The 16,961-nt window shown below is 53.8% G+C and overlaps 1 protein-coding gene across 1 annotated transcript in view; it reads right to left on the bottom strand.

The window, feature by feature from the left end:
* Positions 1-16,889, bottom strand: part of FAM78B (family with sequence similarity 78 member B) — a 79,801-nt gene extending 62,912 nt beyond the window's left edge. The window contains exon 1 of the mRNA XM_049635248.1: positions 16,627-16,889. Coding sequence (XP_049491205.1) covers positions 16,627-16,889 — 263 coding nt within the window. The remainder of the gene's footprint in view (positions 1-16,626) is intronic.
* Positions 16,890-16,961: the final 72 nt, after the last annotated feature.

The raw sequence follows: 16,961 nt of genomic DNA, 5'->3' as shown, positions 1-16,961 counted from the left end.
GGTCTAAAGAGCTGGTAACACAAAGAGCACAAACCTTTATATCTTTTTTTTTTTTTTTTTAAAGAGTGTTGTGTTGGCCCTCAGAAGAATCCTGAAATGCCTCTCCTGTACTTACAGCTTGTAAGAGTGTGTGCAATAGTCCTGTCAATGGGTTCACATTACTTGCTGTTCCCAGCCTTCTCCAGCCCTGCTTGGAATCGTAAGGTTAACTTTTCTCTTGTAGGTGAAGCAACAGTACGAGAAATGCTGCACTGATCTCTGTGGTCAGGAGCAGAGCCCAGGAGTCCTTTGAACCTGCTCTTCGATTCTGGTTCTAGCACTGCAAGGTTGGGCAAATCACATGATCTCTGAAGGGCCTCAGTTTCCTTATGTGTGCAACAGAGAGAATATGAATTTATTTATTTACTTATTTAACAACTTTTTAAAAATATTTATTTATTTTCAAGAGACAGAGAGAGACAGAGTGCAAGTGGGGGAGGGGCAGAGAGAGAGGGAGACACAGAACCAGAAGCAGGCTCCAGGCTCTGAGCTGTCAGCACAGAGCCCGGCGTGGGGCTCGAACCCACCAACAGTGAGACCATGACCTGAGCTGAAGTGAGACGCTTAACTGACTGAGCCACCTAGGGGCCCCTATTTATTTATTTAAAAAGACTTTTTCTAAAGTTTATTTCTTTGAGAGAGAGAGAGAGAGAGAGAGAGAGCACACACAAGTGGGGAAAGCACAGAGAGACAGAGAGAGAGAGAGAGAGAGAGAGAGAGAGAGAGAGAGAGAGAATCACAAGTAGGCTCTGTGTTGTGCTGTCAGCACAGAGCCCGATGCCAGGCTTGATCTCATGAACCGTGGGACTGTGACCCAAGCCAAAATCAGGAGTCGGATGCTCAACCTAATGAACCACCCAGGCGGCCGTAGACAATAGGAATTTAAACCAATATTAATGAGGTACATTTTGGTAAAACATCTGGTATCTCATGATCGTCCTGTGCCTATTGGGTGGTGAATCAGTGAATCACTGTTGACTACGTGGGTTAGGAAGGGACTTACCTGACAGTCACCTGAGTGAAGTAGAGCCTAGATCTCTGACAGGCACTACATGAACGTGAGGGAGGAGATAAGTCATTCTGCCCCTCGGAGCCAGGAAGGCCAGCTGACAGCAGAAACCCTGTGCCCCCAATAAAGCGCCTGTCCAGGCGAGGTCATTCCTGCAGACCGTTACTGTGTTATACAGTGTGTTTCTCAGAGAAGTGATAAGCTTGTATAAAAAAATTAAACTCACTGAATTGTTATTAAAAACCCAGACATATTTTAAAATAAACTCAATCCTGGGGGATCTCAGCTGGTCTGCCGCTTAGCTGTTGGTATGACCTTGGACAGTTCCCTTCACCTCCTTTCACATCTGTGTCGTTGCTTAACCTACAAAGCAAAGCCGTCGGGTTGGGGGGCTCCATGGTCTTTTCGGCGTCTAAAGTTCCATTGCGTCCCTCTTTTCTGGCATCAGCTACCTAAAGGGAGCAATCAATCTGGAATCAGATGGCAAGCGTGGCCACTTCCTAACCGTGTAAACCTGCCAAATCGCTTAAGCTTCCCGAGCCTTGGTTTTCTCCAGCGTCATGTGCACAACACCACCGCCTCGAAGAATGAATCGGAGCCTCAGCAGAAGTAACTACAGAAAGGCGCTTTTGTAAATGCGGAAGCTCCAGCCTCGCCTTTTGTCACCAGATTCGAGTTTTACGTGACTCCGACTACCTTGAGATCTGCACACCCCAGGGTAGCTCGACGCAGGGCGTCCCCACCCCCATCCCCACATGTGGAGAGAGTCAGCCCGAGGAGTGCCAGGGCAATGCCGGGCGTGCGTGTGTGTGTGTGTGTGTGTGTGTGTGTGTGCCCTCTCTGGGGTCCCTGGTTCCGCCTGCCAAACAGCAGACAGCTTTGTCTCCCCACCCCCTTCCTCCTCCTGTCGGTCCTTCTCGGAGCCATCTGGAAGAGAAGGAGGCAAACCAGCTCACCACCTGCCAAAAGCCAAATGCCAGCGCAAAATGAGCCTCAGGGGTCAGCCCAGGGAAGAAGAGCGGGGAAATCTGGAGCCAACTCCTTCTGAGTCTCTGATGCTACAGAGAGACACGGAGGGTGGCTGTGCTCAGGCAGGGCCTCGAGGCTTCCTAGGAATGCAGCTCTCCTCTCCAGAACATCCTGGCTTGTCCAGGAAGAGCTGGGGCCCTGAGGTGTGCACAGATGGGGACAAATGCCATAGTCGTTGACCAGAGAGCACTGACAACAAAGCAGAGAAACGGAGTCACCGAGACAACAGCACGCCTCAGTCGGCTGTGTCCAGTGCATGGCAGGGGTCTTCCCAGACCCCCCCCCCCCCAATCCAAGACCCTCCCAGTGCCTTGGCTCCTCTCTCCACCCCCAATGGTGGGCTGCTGAGAAACCTCAGTTCTTTTTACCAAAGGGCCTCGCCTGGACAAGCAGCTTGCTCTGAAAGGTATTCCTTCCAACCAGAAAAGGTAGCCACAAAAAGCTTACTTCTTGCCTTACTTTTGCTTTACAGTTAAGGAACAGAAGAACCTAGTAAGGAAATCATAATGTAGTGAAATAAATATCTTGGAAGACCCTCCGTTACAAATCTCTTATGGGATCCACAGTTGAGCTTGCAAAAACACGTTCCCCAGAGGTCAAAAATGAAGAGGAAGCGAAACCAAAGAAGCAAGCAGGCTCAGCCCCAAAATGTATAAAGCAAACTCGAGAACCCTGCAGGAAGAGTGATGAACACCCCGGCATGGAGAGAAATTTCAACAGACCTTCTCACTAACTAATAGATCAAGCAGATAAAGCTTGGCAAGAACACAGAACGTTTGCACAACACAAGTAACAAGTTGGGCCATATGGACATAAATAGTGACTAACCAGAAGTTGGATGGAGGGACCCAGAACCAACGTTCTGAGCTTGTACGGAAGTTGATTGTCACCAAGGAGCTACAGGCCAGGGAGCTCCATCCCAGTTCCGTCCTGGGTCATGCATGCACGGATCAAAATGTTGACTGACAGGGGAGGCATCACAGAAGAAACTGAACCCTGGAGACTAGAAATGATTGGAGGGAGAGCCATAACAGCTCAAGAGTTTGATGCTAGCCTGTAAATAGTCTGTGTTCTTGGACTCTGGATATACTTAGCCCCTGACCCGTCCCCGTGAAGGCAGCCTCGCCATCTACCCGCTTCTGTCTCTCTAGCTACTCCACTTCCCTTTAACCAGAGAGGTTTCTAATGGAACTTTTTTCTCAATGTCTTTGCTCTTTTGGAATAGCATTAAACCCATTCCGAAATGTTTTTCCTTTTTTGTGGCAAGTCATAAATACGACAGTGAAACTCTAGATCCTAATTCTGATTGCCCAGACATTTCAAGAAGCACCAGACGCTGAGGGTAAGTCTTAGAAAAACCACTCTCGGCATTCAAGTAAGGATGGATTTCTCCCCTGCAGCAAAGCTAAACACACCTATCTGCTGACCCAGAAGCATCTCTACTCTTCTTGGCTCAGTGGTGGCTGTTCGTCCAGTTGTGGGGGTACCTGGCCTAGGACTCCTCCATCCTGTCTGTCGTCACCGACACAAGCCGCAGAAACCGTGGCACCATGTGAGTAGAGAAAAAACCATCTGAAGCCCCAAGTGTTCACAAACAACCCCCAGCGGGGGCTGCTGCGCCCAGGCGCCCCGACTTCGAGTCCTGGATGCACGCCACCCTTCAGCCATGTGGCTAAAAGAGAATTGGCTGCTTAATGGAAAAGTATGCACAGATCTGGAGGTTAAAGGCTGACAGATAAGGTTTCCGCGAAAACCTTACCAGGTAGACAGAGCCACCTCTCCCCCCTTCCATGCTACGCCAAGGGCCTGGGAGTTCCTGCAGGAGAAAGGGGCCCTTTTAGCTCCAAATCTGCACAGTGACCCCTTTCAGGCAACCTTCAGGTCCAACCTTTCGTCTAATTATGCAATAATTCCACCTCTGAAAAGTCTTTTCAATAGTGATTAAGGGACCCCACAGGTACACCCAGGTGGTGAGATTCCCTGTGGGACTCGGGCTCGGAAAAGGTGACCTCTCTCAGAGACACCTGAGAGAAGATGAGACAGTGGCCGGAGCAGGAGGACGCCACCTTGGCCGCAGAGGGGCCACCTCGGGGTTCCCGGCCCCAACCCTTCCTTCTGTCTCTGGCACCCCTTAGTTGGGGCCACTCAGCTCAGCTACCTGACCAGAGACTGTTACCCTAGGGGCTTTTCAGCAAAGAAGACCAAGGGTAGCTGTTCTTGGCTTTGGGGCGGGAGTGAGATCAGCACCAGCCCTGCCCGGGTCTCCCAAGTTCACACCCAGCAGGCAGGGCAGGACAGAAGGTCAAGAGTTTGTCCGGCCTTGCTGGGCAGGAACCAGGCTGACTGTGGCTTCCCTGGGCCCCATCCACACCTCATCAACTGTCCTCTTTCCCACATCGCAGGGTCTGCTCTTGACACCCAGGCCTTTCTGATGGTCACCAAGAGGACAAGGGCAGTGAACCATGTTCTCAAACTTCTTTCATACCCTATCCCTCTGGTACAGACTTCTGTGAGTGGACTGGCCCCCTCCCAGCCCCACCCACTCTGGGGATGTCCCCAGTCCTCTGGTCTTGTCTGAGTTTCAGCTGCCTTGCCAGTCTTCCAGAACTCTAGTTTGGTTGCCCCTTTCAGTCCCAAACAATTTTCCTTATAAAGAACTTTCCATGGGGGCACCTGGGTGGCTCAGTCAGTTATGCGTCCAATTCTTGATTATGGCTCGGGTCATGATCTCACGGTTCATGAGTTCAATCCTCACATCAGGCTCTGCACTGACAGAGCAGGATCTGCATGGGATTATTCTCTGTCTCTGCCCCTCCTGTGCTCGCTCTCGCTCTAACTAAATAAATAAACTTAAAAAAAATAAAGCTCTTTCCATGGCTTTTGAAACCCTCCCCGCCCCCACCACGAGAGGACGGTACCCAGTGCAGGTTTAGAGGGTATGAGGAGGACAGGGTGGCTCACGGGCTTTTGGGGCAAAGGACAGCATTGCTCCTCCGGCCAGGACCCCCTCTGCATTTCTCCCTCCCACCTCAGATGGAAAGAGGGAGCCCGACAGGGAGGACCCAGGAGGACACGGGGCTGGGGCAGGCATCTGGCTAAGGCCCAGCGGCTTGACAGAGTAAGAGAGACTGACCCGAGATAAAGCAGAGGGCCAGAAACCAGGCAGGGAAATGTCGACACAGACTCAAGAGATGCTGCACGTGGTGGACAGGGACTTGAAAAGGCCCCGCGGGCCAAGGGGACACTGCCGAGGGGCCCAACTAGGCCAGGAGATCTGAAGGGGCGTCCTCCTCCAGGGAGGTCCAGAGGTAGGTTCTAGTGCCAAGTTTTGAGAGGGAGGCCCAGGCTGGAACAGGACCGTGTAAGAGGGGGACAGACCACGTGACATTGCTCTGACTTTCTAGTCATCACGACTGACGGGCAGCCTGGAGTGGTACAAAGACACAGTTTTGGAGTCACCAGACGGGCAGAAGTGACAGGCTGCTGAGAGGCACACACGGCCCCCTCTGCAGTCCTTCCTCTAGACCCTCCTTAAATCCCACAACGGGCAAACGGTGTGTTGGCCCTGACCGGCTCGTTTCTGTTCCCGTCCACCCCTCCCTTCTTTGCAGTGAACAGACAGCCCACTTCGATCATGCCCCCTGCTAAAGTGCCTCAAGTTAACAAAAAATAAGACCCCCTCCCCCCCCCCAAAAAAATGGAGAGAAACCCAACTAAAAGCCACAACAGAAACGGAGTCTCCAGGCTGCTAGGATATCCCTCTCAGACTCTCCCCATCTGTTCTGCCCCATGGGGGCCTCCCAGCTGAGCCCTGCTATCAGGGGAGGGCCCCCGGCCCCTCACAATCTGTCATCTTTGACACCACTTGGATCTTGTTTCTTCTGGAGCTGCCAGGGGCCCTGAAGCCACCCTGCCTGTGTGTGGGCAGCGAGCCAGGGGGCCCACGTACAGCATCAGCACCTGGGTGGGAGGGGAGTACGAGGTGGGGGAGAGGGATTCCGGGCTGCTGGGCACCCAGGCAGAATCCCAATTTCTCCATACATCCCTCCCCCCGCCCCCCCCCCCCCCCCGTGGGCTGCCAAACCCTCCCATTTCCTGCCATCTGTGATGCGCCTCTCTGGGGAGACCCTCTCCTTTCTTGCTAGCTAATCACTGTCTGTGGACACTGGGAATAGGCTGGTCTCTCTGTTCCTGGCAGCTGTGTAGACATCCCTTGGGCTGATCCGAGCTCCCCTCTGTGCTGCCGAGGGCCGGGTTCTTCCTGTCCTCTGTGTGGCTTCCTCTCTTGGGCGGGTGGCCATCTCTGTCCAGAAACCTGGACCTTCAGCAAACGGCGTGCAGGGTGGTGGGGGCAGGGATGAAAAAATCAGACGTGGTGACCCAATTACTACTTTACAGACTAGGGCTGCAGGGAGTCGGGAGGACGTGGGTCTGAGGCCTGGTGGTGCCACTCACTGGCTGTGTCACGGCCCCTCTCTGGGCTTTGGTGTCCCTGTCTGTAAGATGAGCAGGTGGGCAAGATGAGCTCCCATGCTGCCCTAACACTCCGTGACTCACAGATGATTCTGCTGACCCACTACCTGCCTTTTTCTGGGTGTTTCTCTTTAGATTCTGCTGTGACTGGTAGCCGGAAGGGCAAAGAACACTGACTCGGGTGCCAAGAGGGTCCCCTGGGTCCGACCCCAAGACCCCGGTCTCATTAACGTCATGTCACGACCAGCTGAGCAAACCAGCTGGGAGGCGAGGAGGCCGGTGATTTCCAATTTGATTAAACCCTTTGTTCCCCGGGTCTGCTCAGTAAGGACAAAAGCAAGCACTCAGGCCATCTCCTGAACACCCTGTATTTCCTCGTTCGTTCATTCATTCACTCAACCCTTAATGAGGCTTGTAACATCACAGAGTCTCTGGAAGTCTGGCTTCCCATCCTGGCTCTGTCTCTGATGAGCTGGGCAATGCCAGGCAAGTTACTCAACCCCTTCGGGCCTCAGTTTCTTCACCTCTACTATGGGGAAAGGAACGGCCCTACTTTGCAGAAGGGCACATGAGGCATTTAGCACTAGACGCATGTTCAACAGATGGCTGACTATCATCGAGTTGAGTAAGCTGCTTATGGCCTCAAGGGCAGACAGACAACAGAATAGGCCAATACCCACCCCTTCCTTGAAGTGCACGTGTGGCCCAGCATAAGACAGCCTCCCCAGCATCAAAGGCCACGAAGAAATCTTGGGAGTGCGGGTTTAGTTTTATGGCACAGATTTATTTTTCTTTTTTAATTTTTTTTGTTAACGTTTATTTATTTTTGAGACAGGGAGAGACAGAGCATGAACGGGGGAGGGTCAGAGAGAGAGGGAGACACAGAATCTGAAACAGGCTCCAGGCTCTGAGCTGTCAGCACGGAGCCCGACGCGGGGCTCCAACTCACGGACCGCGAGATCGTGACCTGAGCCGAAGTCGGACGCTTAACCGACCGAGCCACCCAGGGGCCCCTATTTTTAATGTTTGTCCGTTTATTTATTTAGAAGCAGAGCGTGAGCGGGGGAGGGGCAGAGAGAGAGGGAGACACAGAATCCAAAGCAGGCTCCCGGCTCTGAGCTGTCAGCACAGAGCCCGACGCGGGGCTCGAACCCATGAACCGCGAGGTCATGACCTGAGCCAAAGTTGGATGCTTAACCGACTGAGCCACCTAGGCGCCCCACAAATTTCTTATCTTTCTTAAAAATTGGGAAGCTTATTTAGGAAGGTTTGAAACAGATTCTCCATTATTTGAGTCACTGGAAAAAAAAAAAAATTGGTCTTGGATTGAGTCAGCCGTAGGTGTGGAGGCCGCCCCCTGGGGTTGGAGGCTCAGCGGGGGGCTCTTAGTAGGAGGACAAGAGGGTGGCACCCTGCTCCCCCACAACTAGCCCATCTAAGTCCCCTTCATGCCTTTCAGTCCCCACATACCCCAGCCCCTGACCCCGGCCCCCTACTCCCATTTCTAGAGCAAAGCAACATCTCATTGGCCCGTTTCTGGCCGTTTCCAACTTGCCAAAGCCTGTCGAGGCCACCCCTCATGCCCAGAAGCCCCGATCTCCTCAGCCCGCCTGCCTCTTCAAGATGCCGCAGGGCCTGCTGAGCGAGGATGCTGACCGGTTTATCGCTTCCCATTAGCCAGACCTCTGACAGCCTCGGAGCGCCCGGGCCTGATGCGGGCCCAAAGCCAGCTTGGAAAGGTCAGGCCCCAAGAGAGGAGGCCAGCCAGAGGCTTTCTGAGGCAGGCCTGTCACAGAGACCCCGCTGGGGTGCCATCAGACGCCAAGGTCTTATTTATTTCACTTTAATCTGACAGCCTGAAAATTTCTCTTTGCTTTTGCTGAATGCATTTCAATGTTCCTCTCTGCCCCTCTCTGGTCTTCACAGGCCACAAATGCTGACTGACCCAGGGGTGCTGAGTGTGCGCGGCTCTCAGGATGACTTCTCTTGTCCCCGGCTCCTGTCCAGGGCTGGCTGACTGTGCACTTGGCACACAAAGGCTCTAGGGCAGGAGTTGGGAGGCCTGGGCACCAGGCCTGACCCAACCAGTGCCTGCCAGGGTGACCTTGAGCACACTTCATAGTCTCTTTCTTCGGGTCTCTGCTTACTCATCTAAAATGGGAATAACGGTTGTCCTCAACGTGTCTGTGATCATTGTCAGGGTGCCTGTGTGAAGTCTCCTTTTTATAGAGACAGGACCTGTCTGTATGGAAAGAACCAAGTACATGAACGACAGCGGACACATCAGCCGTCATCTGGGTGCAAATCACTTCAGGTATTGGTCCTCATCTGCCCACCCGGGGCTGGAAAGTCCGCAGCTCCTTCCTGAGCTGGAACAGCATGGGCTGGGAAAGGAGTGACAGTGCAAGGAGTATGTCCGCTGAGCTGATGTGCAAGCCCAGGGTCCTTCCACCACCACAAGTGATCTGCCTTCTGTTCTTGGTTGTCCATCCAGACACCAACTGTCTGGAGAGCCTGAGGGACGAACAGACTCTGAAGTCCAGCTAACTGAGGGGTCTGGGTGACTGTCATGCTGCCCATGAGGGCTGACACGGACCCTCAAGGAAGCTCCTGGAGGAGGCATGGGCCTAAAACCTGCAGCCCAGACTGGCCGGCGTGGGATCCCTGTGAGGCAAGGAGGCGTCCCCTTGTTCCCAGGGAACGAGATTCTGGGCGAGGACAGAGCTGGTTCCCTGCCTTCTCTGCACCCCTCGCCCCAAAGATCCTGCTAACGTCTGCCCTCAGCGGGAGCTCTGAGACGCCCACATCCATGACCTCAGGACAACTTTCTCCGTTTCCCGAGGAGTGAGGAAATAAGACAGATCCGAGCAGACACTACAACTAGGTCCGCTTCAGAAAAGACCAGCGAACCGTCGGGGGACAGCAATATTCCGCAGAGCCAGTTCAGAGCACCTCCTTCCTAGGAGTTAAGGCCGTGGACCAGACACAGTGATGGGCTGATGGGAGCCCCAGCCCGGCCTCCTGGCGGGGCCGCTTGCCCCTCAGGCCCTGGGCCCGCTACTGACCCTCCCGGCCACAGAAGCGCCTCCCTGGCTGCTGAGATTCCCAGAGGCCGTGTGTGGAAAGCACTCGGAGCAGAGACCTTCCGTGTCATCTTGTCCCCTGCCTTCGTGGCCCTCCCCTCGTGGCCCTTCAGTAGCAGCATCTCCCAGCCTCAGGAGGCTTTCCCTGATGGGAATGGTTCTCCCACCTCAACACACCGGCCCCTCCGTCTACAACCCTTGGCAAAACCTCCAGGGCACCTCAGTGAGAGGGGAGGGCCGGTGAGAAAGACGGGCAGCTTGCGCATGATTGTCGGTGTGGGCGCTTCTCTGTGGTTGTCCCCTGCCAGGGACCCCGGCCCTCCATGGGCCCTGCCTCTCTGGGAGTGCTCACCAGAATGCTCTGTTACGGCAAACTTGACATCATTTCTTTTCTTGTGATAGCCATTTATGAATCACGGCCACTTCCTGCGGCCTGTTCAGCGTGAACACGTCAGAAAGGGGAGCCCTCTGTTATCTGTGACCCAAGTGGCTGGACGAGAAGGAAGCTACAGAATCACCTACTTGGGGCCTTTGGGCAACCCTGTTCCTCTCCTCAAGGAGCGCCGAGGGAGAAGCGAGGCCCTAGGCCGCAGCAGCGGCCAGCCTTTTCTCTCTTTCTTTCTCTCTCTCTTTTTTAAAGTTTACTTATTTATTTTGAGAGAGAGAGAGTGAGTGAGTGCGGAAGGGGTAGAGAGGACCCCAATGTGGGGCTCGAACTCACGAACTGTGAGATCATGACCTGAGCTGAAACCAAGAGACGGGTGCTTCACCGACTGAGCCACCCAGACGCCCCTTCTCTCTTAACCTGGAACATGAAGCATCTGCAGACCGGGCCCCAAAGACAGCATCTGCCTCTGCTGCCCCGTGCAAGGTCACTGACACCCTGCCGTCCCGTCTGCCCAGTGCCCGGTTGTATTTTAGCATCCTGGGTTCCACCAGCCACGTTTTTAAGTCCCCTTTGAACCCTCTTCCTGAAGTCTCCTCTGGTTCCTCCCACTCCCTCCAGCCCCGGGGTTGTGCTTTATCTCCAGTGAGCTTAGTGCTTCCTGATAAGGCCTGCTAATCTGCTGCAGCTCCCTTTCTCCCAGATGGGGAAGATTAGAGGCAAAGGGTTAGGCCACCGCCCCCTCCAAGGGCACTCAGGACTCTAAGAAGGGAAGTGCATCCTGTTTCCCATCTGATGCTCTAGACTGGGAGTCCCCAACATTTCCGGTGGGGAGCAGTTCCAGCTACTTCCAGATCATGCCCCCCCACCCCCATCCAGTGATGAAACAGGAATGGGGGATGGTTGTTGGTGCAATGGCCTGGGGACTTATCAGATGCCTAAAGGAGGCACCTCTACGACCAGTGAGAGCCACCCGCAAAGCCATACTGCACACGCAGGCAGCACGCAGCTGTGAACAAGAAGGGGCGTGCTAGCTTTGGGGGAAATGACGCTAAATGCTAAAGTACCCAGGTCCTGAGAGTCAGGCCACGAGTCAGCGATGCAGGTGACGTGCTAGGACAAGGTCTCTATGTTACCTCTCCTCGGGCAGGCCCTGGATGCCACTTTATCACAGGTGACAGGAAAGTGAGGCTTCCGCGTTTGCTGAGCGTGACTCGTGGTGCACAGATTACTGCACAGAGACAGAGGAAGCGACAGACAGAAGCCCTGCTCTGAGACGCAGTGGATCTGCTGGGGCAAAGGCAGGATGAAATGACACAAAAGCAAAGTGGCATTAAACTGTGTCCATGCTAAGTGACGGCACGTATGTCTAGAGTTCAAGAGCTTGGTAGGGTTAGCCTTGGGTTTACTATGAACAGCTGACTTTGAAGACAGACAGGATTTGTTGAAGGTGACATAGCCTCACTGAGGTCAGAAAAAAATGGCTCATTTATTTTTTTCAAATGTTTATGGAGTATCTGCTAGGAGCTATGCACTCTTCACGGGAAGAGAATGGATACAGTATCTACTTTCAAGGGGCAGTAGAAGGGTCAGGTGTTAGATAAGTATACAATTACATTCTCGCTAACTGAAACAAGTAAAAGAATAGTGTCTCAAAGAGACCAGAAGAACCTGAATTTAAACTGTGAAATCAGAGTGGCTTCTGAGGAGGTACCAGCTTAGACGTGACTGAGAAGTAGGAATCTTCTAGAGAAGGGTGAGCAACCAGAGGACGTCAGACACAAGAGCGGCACAGGCAAAGTTCTGAATTGGGGTGAAGCTGGGTTTTTTGAAGAAATGGAAACAGTCCAACGCGGCTTGAGGACAGACCTTCAGAGACCAGGGAAGAGGCTGTCCCTTGAATTTGGATACAAATTCAAACTGTATTCCGACCGCAATGAATTTATCAGTAAAAAAGTTTAAGCAGGAAAGCGGTAACATTTACGTTTCAAAAGTATCACTTGGCTCCTGGGTGGGGAAGAGACTGGAGGTGGGGGGTGGGGGCAAGAATGGAGGTGGCAAGTTTGTCTAGAAATCCTCTGTTGGAGCAGATGATAGCTGACGGTGACCTGTCCTATGAGGGTATGCGTAGATGCAGATAGGTGGCCGGATTACAGAGCTATCTCGGAGATGGGACCAGCAGGGTTTGATGATGGACTGGACATGTGGGAGGATATCTAGGGTGACACACAGACGTTTCAGCCTGAGTAGCTAAGGGGCTGGTCTTTACCATGATGGGGGAAAGACTGTGGAGGTGCAGATTTGGGGAGGAGGGAGCTATAGTGGCAATCAAGAGTTCTGGTTTGGGGGTGCCTGGGTGGCTCAGCTGATTGAGCGCCCAACTCTAGACACTGGCTCAGGTCGTGATCTCGCCATTGTGGGATTGAGACCCACGTTGGGCTCTGTGCTGAGTGTGGAGCCTGCTTGAGATTCTCTGTCTCCCTCTCTCAAAAGAAATAAACATTAAAAAAAAAAAAAAAAAAAAAAAAAGAGGTCCACTTTGGAGCCATTAAATTTGAGATGTCTTTGAGACAGCCGAGTGGAAACTACATAAACACACACACCTATACCACAGGTGACTGCGTATCACACAGAGGCTGCCGTTGGGATGGATAAAATTACCAGGGAGAGGATCAGATGAGTAACGTCCTGATGAACGGTACTTCGAGTAAGACAGAGAAACAGCTAGAAAAACGGCATAAAGCTAAAAGATGGGGGTGATTCAAGATGGAGGAAGCTGTCATTGCTGAAAAAGCAAGTGTCTCTCAACGGTGTCTCCTGTATTGGTCACACGGACGTCACAAACTGAGCAAGAACGATTCTGCGATGGATAGAAACCAGTTTGGGTCGAAATGAACAGACGACCAAGGTGGGTTAGTGGAGTCAAATTCTCATTAACGTTGGCTCTGAAGAAAGAGTAGAGTAGAGAGACAGGCAGGAGTGAGCTACGATCTCCTAAAAAAGTTTCACCCGGGCTGACCAGAGCTCCCTTACAGCTCGGAAGATGCCTCACATGGGGCTCCGAGAGAGTGGGGAGGGCTGCTGCTGGCTCTCGCCCCGCACTCCGGCTTCACCTCGTCCGTCCTTGACACATGAACCCCATTCTTTGTTCAAACCTCACTCAGGAAACCTCTTGGGTGCCACGCTCTAGCATTCAAAGCTGTTCCATCACAAAGATTTTTGTGTCCCTCTTGGAAAGCTCCCACATGGTCTGAAGGAGGTGGGAAGAGCCTCCCGACACTCTGTCTTGGCTCCGATGACCTGACCTCAACCTTCTCTTCCGGGTCACACTGTTCTAGGCCTTCCCGGACAGACCCCAGCCTGCTTTCGGACCTCGTCTCCCACTGCTCTCCGACCTGACAGCTCCCCTTCCCCCAGCCTACTTATGCCCCCTTAGAACAACTTCTTTTTTCCTGACTCCATGTATTTGCTGTTCGTCCCCCTTACGAATCCGCACCAACCCCCCCCCCCCCATCTAGGTGAACCTGATCCATTTCTCACATCCAGCTCCAGTCCTTCTGCCTCCAGAACACGCTGCCTGCTTTCCCAACCCTGTCTCCAGCATTTCTCCGACACCCTGGGGAACACTCCTTCCTACTGAGGAACAGTGAAGTTGCCTGCTGGTCCTTTGGCGCCCTTACCTGGGAGGCGCTCGGTAAATATTTGTTTACTGATGGGATCTGATGGGACGACTGAGAAAAGCCAGAGGCCTTTCATCCCCAAAAGAGGAAGGCTTGCAGCTGTCTCCCCAGGGCTGCATCGGCAGCATTCACCAGGGCCCAGGAGACATAAATAGGGGACATAAGTATTCCCCAGCCTGGGTTCTATGTGGTCGTGGGAGGACATTCCAAGTCACATGTGTTCAAGTTCAAACGATGCTCTGGCCATCAGTATCATCAACGATTTCAAATGCTCCTTCAGAAACCGACTCCTTCCTGGAAATGCTGAAACCCTAAACCACAAAAGCCCATGTTTGCTTTTTAAGCCTGTCACTAGAAGTTTCTTGCCATTTTCAATTGTGGATTTCCTCTGGCAGTCCCTTTTATAATGTCGAAAAGGCAGCTTTCTAAGCTAAACCCTCTGATCATATCATGCTTCATGGAACAACAGCATTGCACAGGGGTGAAAATTCAGCCTGCGGTGTTCTCCGCTCACCCCCCCCCCCCGCCCCCAACTCAAGACACTGGCTAAAGCAGATAACTAATAGGCTGTGATGACATTCATGCAACATGAGGTCCCATTAAAAAGTCTGCACTGGCTAAGTTTTCAGGTCATAAACATTTTGTGGAGATCGGTTCAATCAAATCTGGGCTCCAAAGTATCCTTAAACACACAGCAATTGCTGCGACCACAAAGACAGGTAGACTCTGGGCACAGATCTACAATAACAGGCTTCATGATTTCTTGGGGACACTCCTGCTCCCCTGCAGCAAGATGACCACCAAGAATCTTAAAATACTGATAGCGGCAGTTTAAAAGCAAAACTTTTCCCCAAGCCCCAAAGGCAAGAATTCAGTCAGATAAGGTCGGGGGAATATGTGTCCCTCAGACCCAACCCCAGCTCATCTCCATCACAGTTGGTTCCGTGGTGGGCACACCCTCCCACTGATCCAAGGAAGTTCAACTACTATGTCTGTTTATAGCTCAACTTGGCTCTTCCTGAGGCAGAATATATTTTCTTTTATGGAAAGAAATTATTTGTTTGTTGGCTTTTGAGATACTGATTCACGAGAGATATGAGCAACAGAGAGGTTTGGCTGTGCGGTCTGGGGAAAAGTGAGGCTGTTTCTGTTCAGTCCCTCCCAGCCTCCTCTACAGAGGCCCCAGACTGCAGTGACTGCCCCCTGCCCCGACCCCCGCCAAGGAGCACACTGCCATCAGAGCCGGGCCAGGGAGACAAAAGGGAAAGCCTCTGCTTGGTCTGGGGCTTGCTCTGACTTTGCTGGAAACAGTTTCTACAAAAGCCACTTTAAGAGACCCGTGTGTTCAGATATAATCATCCTTTTGAGGGTGTGTCTGGTTTTAAACGGCATGATCCACCTAAAATAATATGGCCCCCACCCCCATTTCTTACATCCAGCTGTCTTCCAGAAAGATAAGAACACACACCGAGCAGAGGCATTACAAGAAGAAACTAGGCTCTCACCCATCATCACTAGGAATGAGCTCTCTCCAGCACTGAGATCCCGTGCTTAAAGAGAAAAGTTCAAACTCTTTGAGGCGAAGGTGAGGGGAACAAAACGACCTGTCAAAATTTCTTTTAGCACCCACGACTAGTGTTAATTTACATGCTCTCGGAATGCAAGAAAAAGCCTGCCAACTGCCACTGAAAGGATACTTTGACCTTTCGAAATAGAAACACGCTCGCCCCATATCAACATTCAGGAGATGAACCTTGGAAGTTCTAGAGTCTTCGGGTGATAAATGGCACGAGGCCCAATTTCCAGGAAAGGGTTTCTCTACAGCCTGCAGGTAGGGTGCTCTGGACCAACACCGCAACACAGGTAGAAGGCAGGCCCCCAAACCGTTAGCCGCTGCAGCCGCCCACTGCTCAGACTCTGCTCCTGCAAGGGAGCTGGCAGGGAGATTGAGAAAACCGAGTAACTAAAAAGTCTTGGACGCGAGGGCCCGCAGCCTGCGCTGCTGGGGCAGGCTGTGGGCTCCTGGCCGCGGCCGCGGCGTCGCTGCGGCGCTGGGTCTCCCCGTAGCCGCCCAGCCCCGCGCTCACCGAGCGGCGCTGCTGAAGGAAGTTGGAGAGCTCCCAGCTCGCCGGCAGGATTCGCCGGTGGGCGCCGGGGAATCCCTTCCAGCGCCGCAGTTAGTGAGTGGAGTAAGGACGGACCCTGGACGGCCAAGGGACCTGCGCTTCGCAGGAGCACAAGGAAAACACCGCGCCACGCCAGCCCCAGGCTGCTCGCACAAGGTGCTCCTCACCGCCGCACACCTCGTCCAGAGGGCGCCGAGCCGGAGAGGCGGCTCGGCCGGGTCTGCGGCTCCGAATGTTAACGCCGGCAGGCTCCCCGGACTGGGGCGCAAGGTTTCAAACCCAACGATCGAGGGAACCAAAGGCAGAACCAGCGAGTCCCGCTCGGACGCCCGGGACCTTCTCCTCCAAGCCCGCTCGGGCTTTTCCACAGGACGCGCGGCACAGCCCGTGCGCCCCCGGCACTCCACTCCGCTCCTCTCTCCACAGGTCCCCCCAAACTCTTCCCGGGAAGCCCCCACCAAGCCCAGACGGCGCCCCGAAACTCCCAGGGCACTCGCCAGCCACCCCGACGCCCGTCTCTCGAACCCTCCTCGTCGTGTTCTCGCCGCCCCGCACCGTCCTCCTCGCGTTCACGGGGAGTCAGAAGCAAACCACCAGAAAATGCCTTCGCGAGGAGCCTCCCTACACCCGCCCTGTCACTGAAACAAAAGCGCAGGGAGGAGGGAGGTGGAAGAGGAGGCGGGAGGAAGGTTTAGAAAGAGGATGGGGAGAGCGCTAAGAAGGAGCTGAGCGGGAGGGTCGGGGTGGGGAGGAGAGACGGGGCCAGGGACCCGGCTCCGGCACCGCGCCGCCGGTCGCTTACATGCCCAGGTCGCTGTAGGTGTTGAAGAACTCCATCTGGTTGCACGCCTGGATCCAGCCCACCACCCAGGTCTCGTGGCGGGGGATGGGGGGCATGACCACGCGAGCCGAGGCTTTGAAGTAGGGGGTCTTGTAGCGCAGGACGATGGGCGAGGTCTCCTCGATGCGCGTGGGGCACTGGTCGATGGTGGCGCACACATCGTACACCACGATGTTCTCGCGCCGGATCCGCGCCTTGCAGGTGATGCTTTGGATACAGCCCATCCTGCCGCCCGGCGCCGGCGCGGCGCGGCGTGGGGCAGCGCGGGGGCCCGCGCGGGCAGCCGGGGGCGCCCG

This window comes from Panthera uncia, chromosome F1 (genome assembly GCF_023721935.1).
Source record: "Panthera uncia isolate 11264 chromosome F1, Puncia_PCG_1.0, whole genome shotgun sequence".
NCBI lineage: Eukaryota > Metazoa > Chordata > Mammalia > Carnivora > Felidae > Panthera > Panthera uncia.
This window is presented reverse-complemented; position numbering and strand designations above follow the sequence as displayed.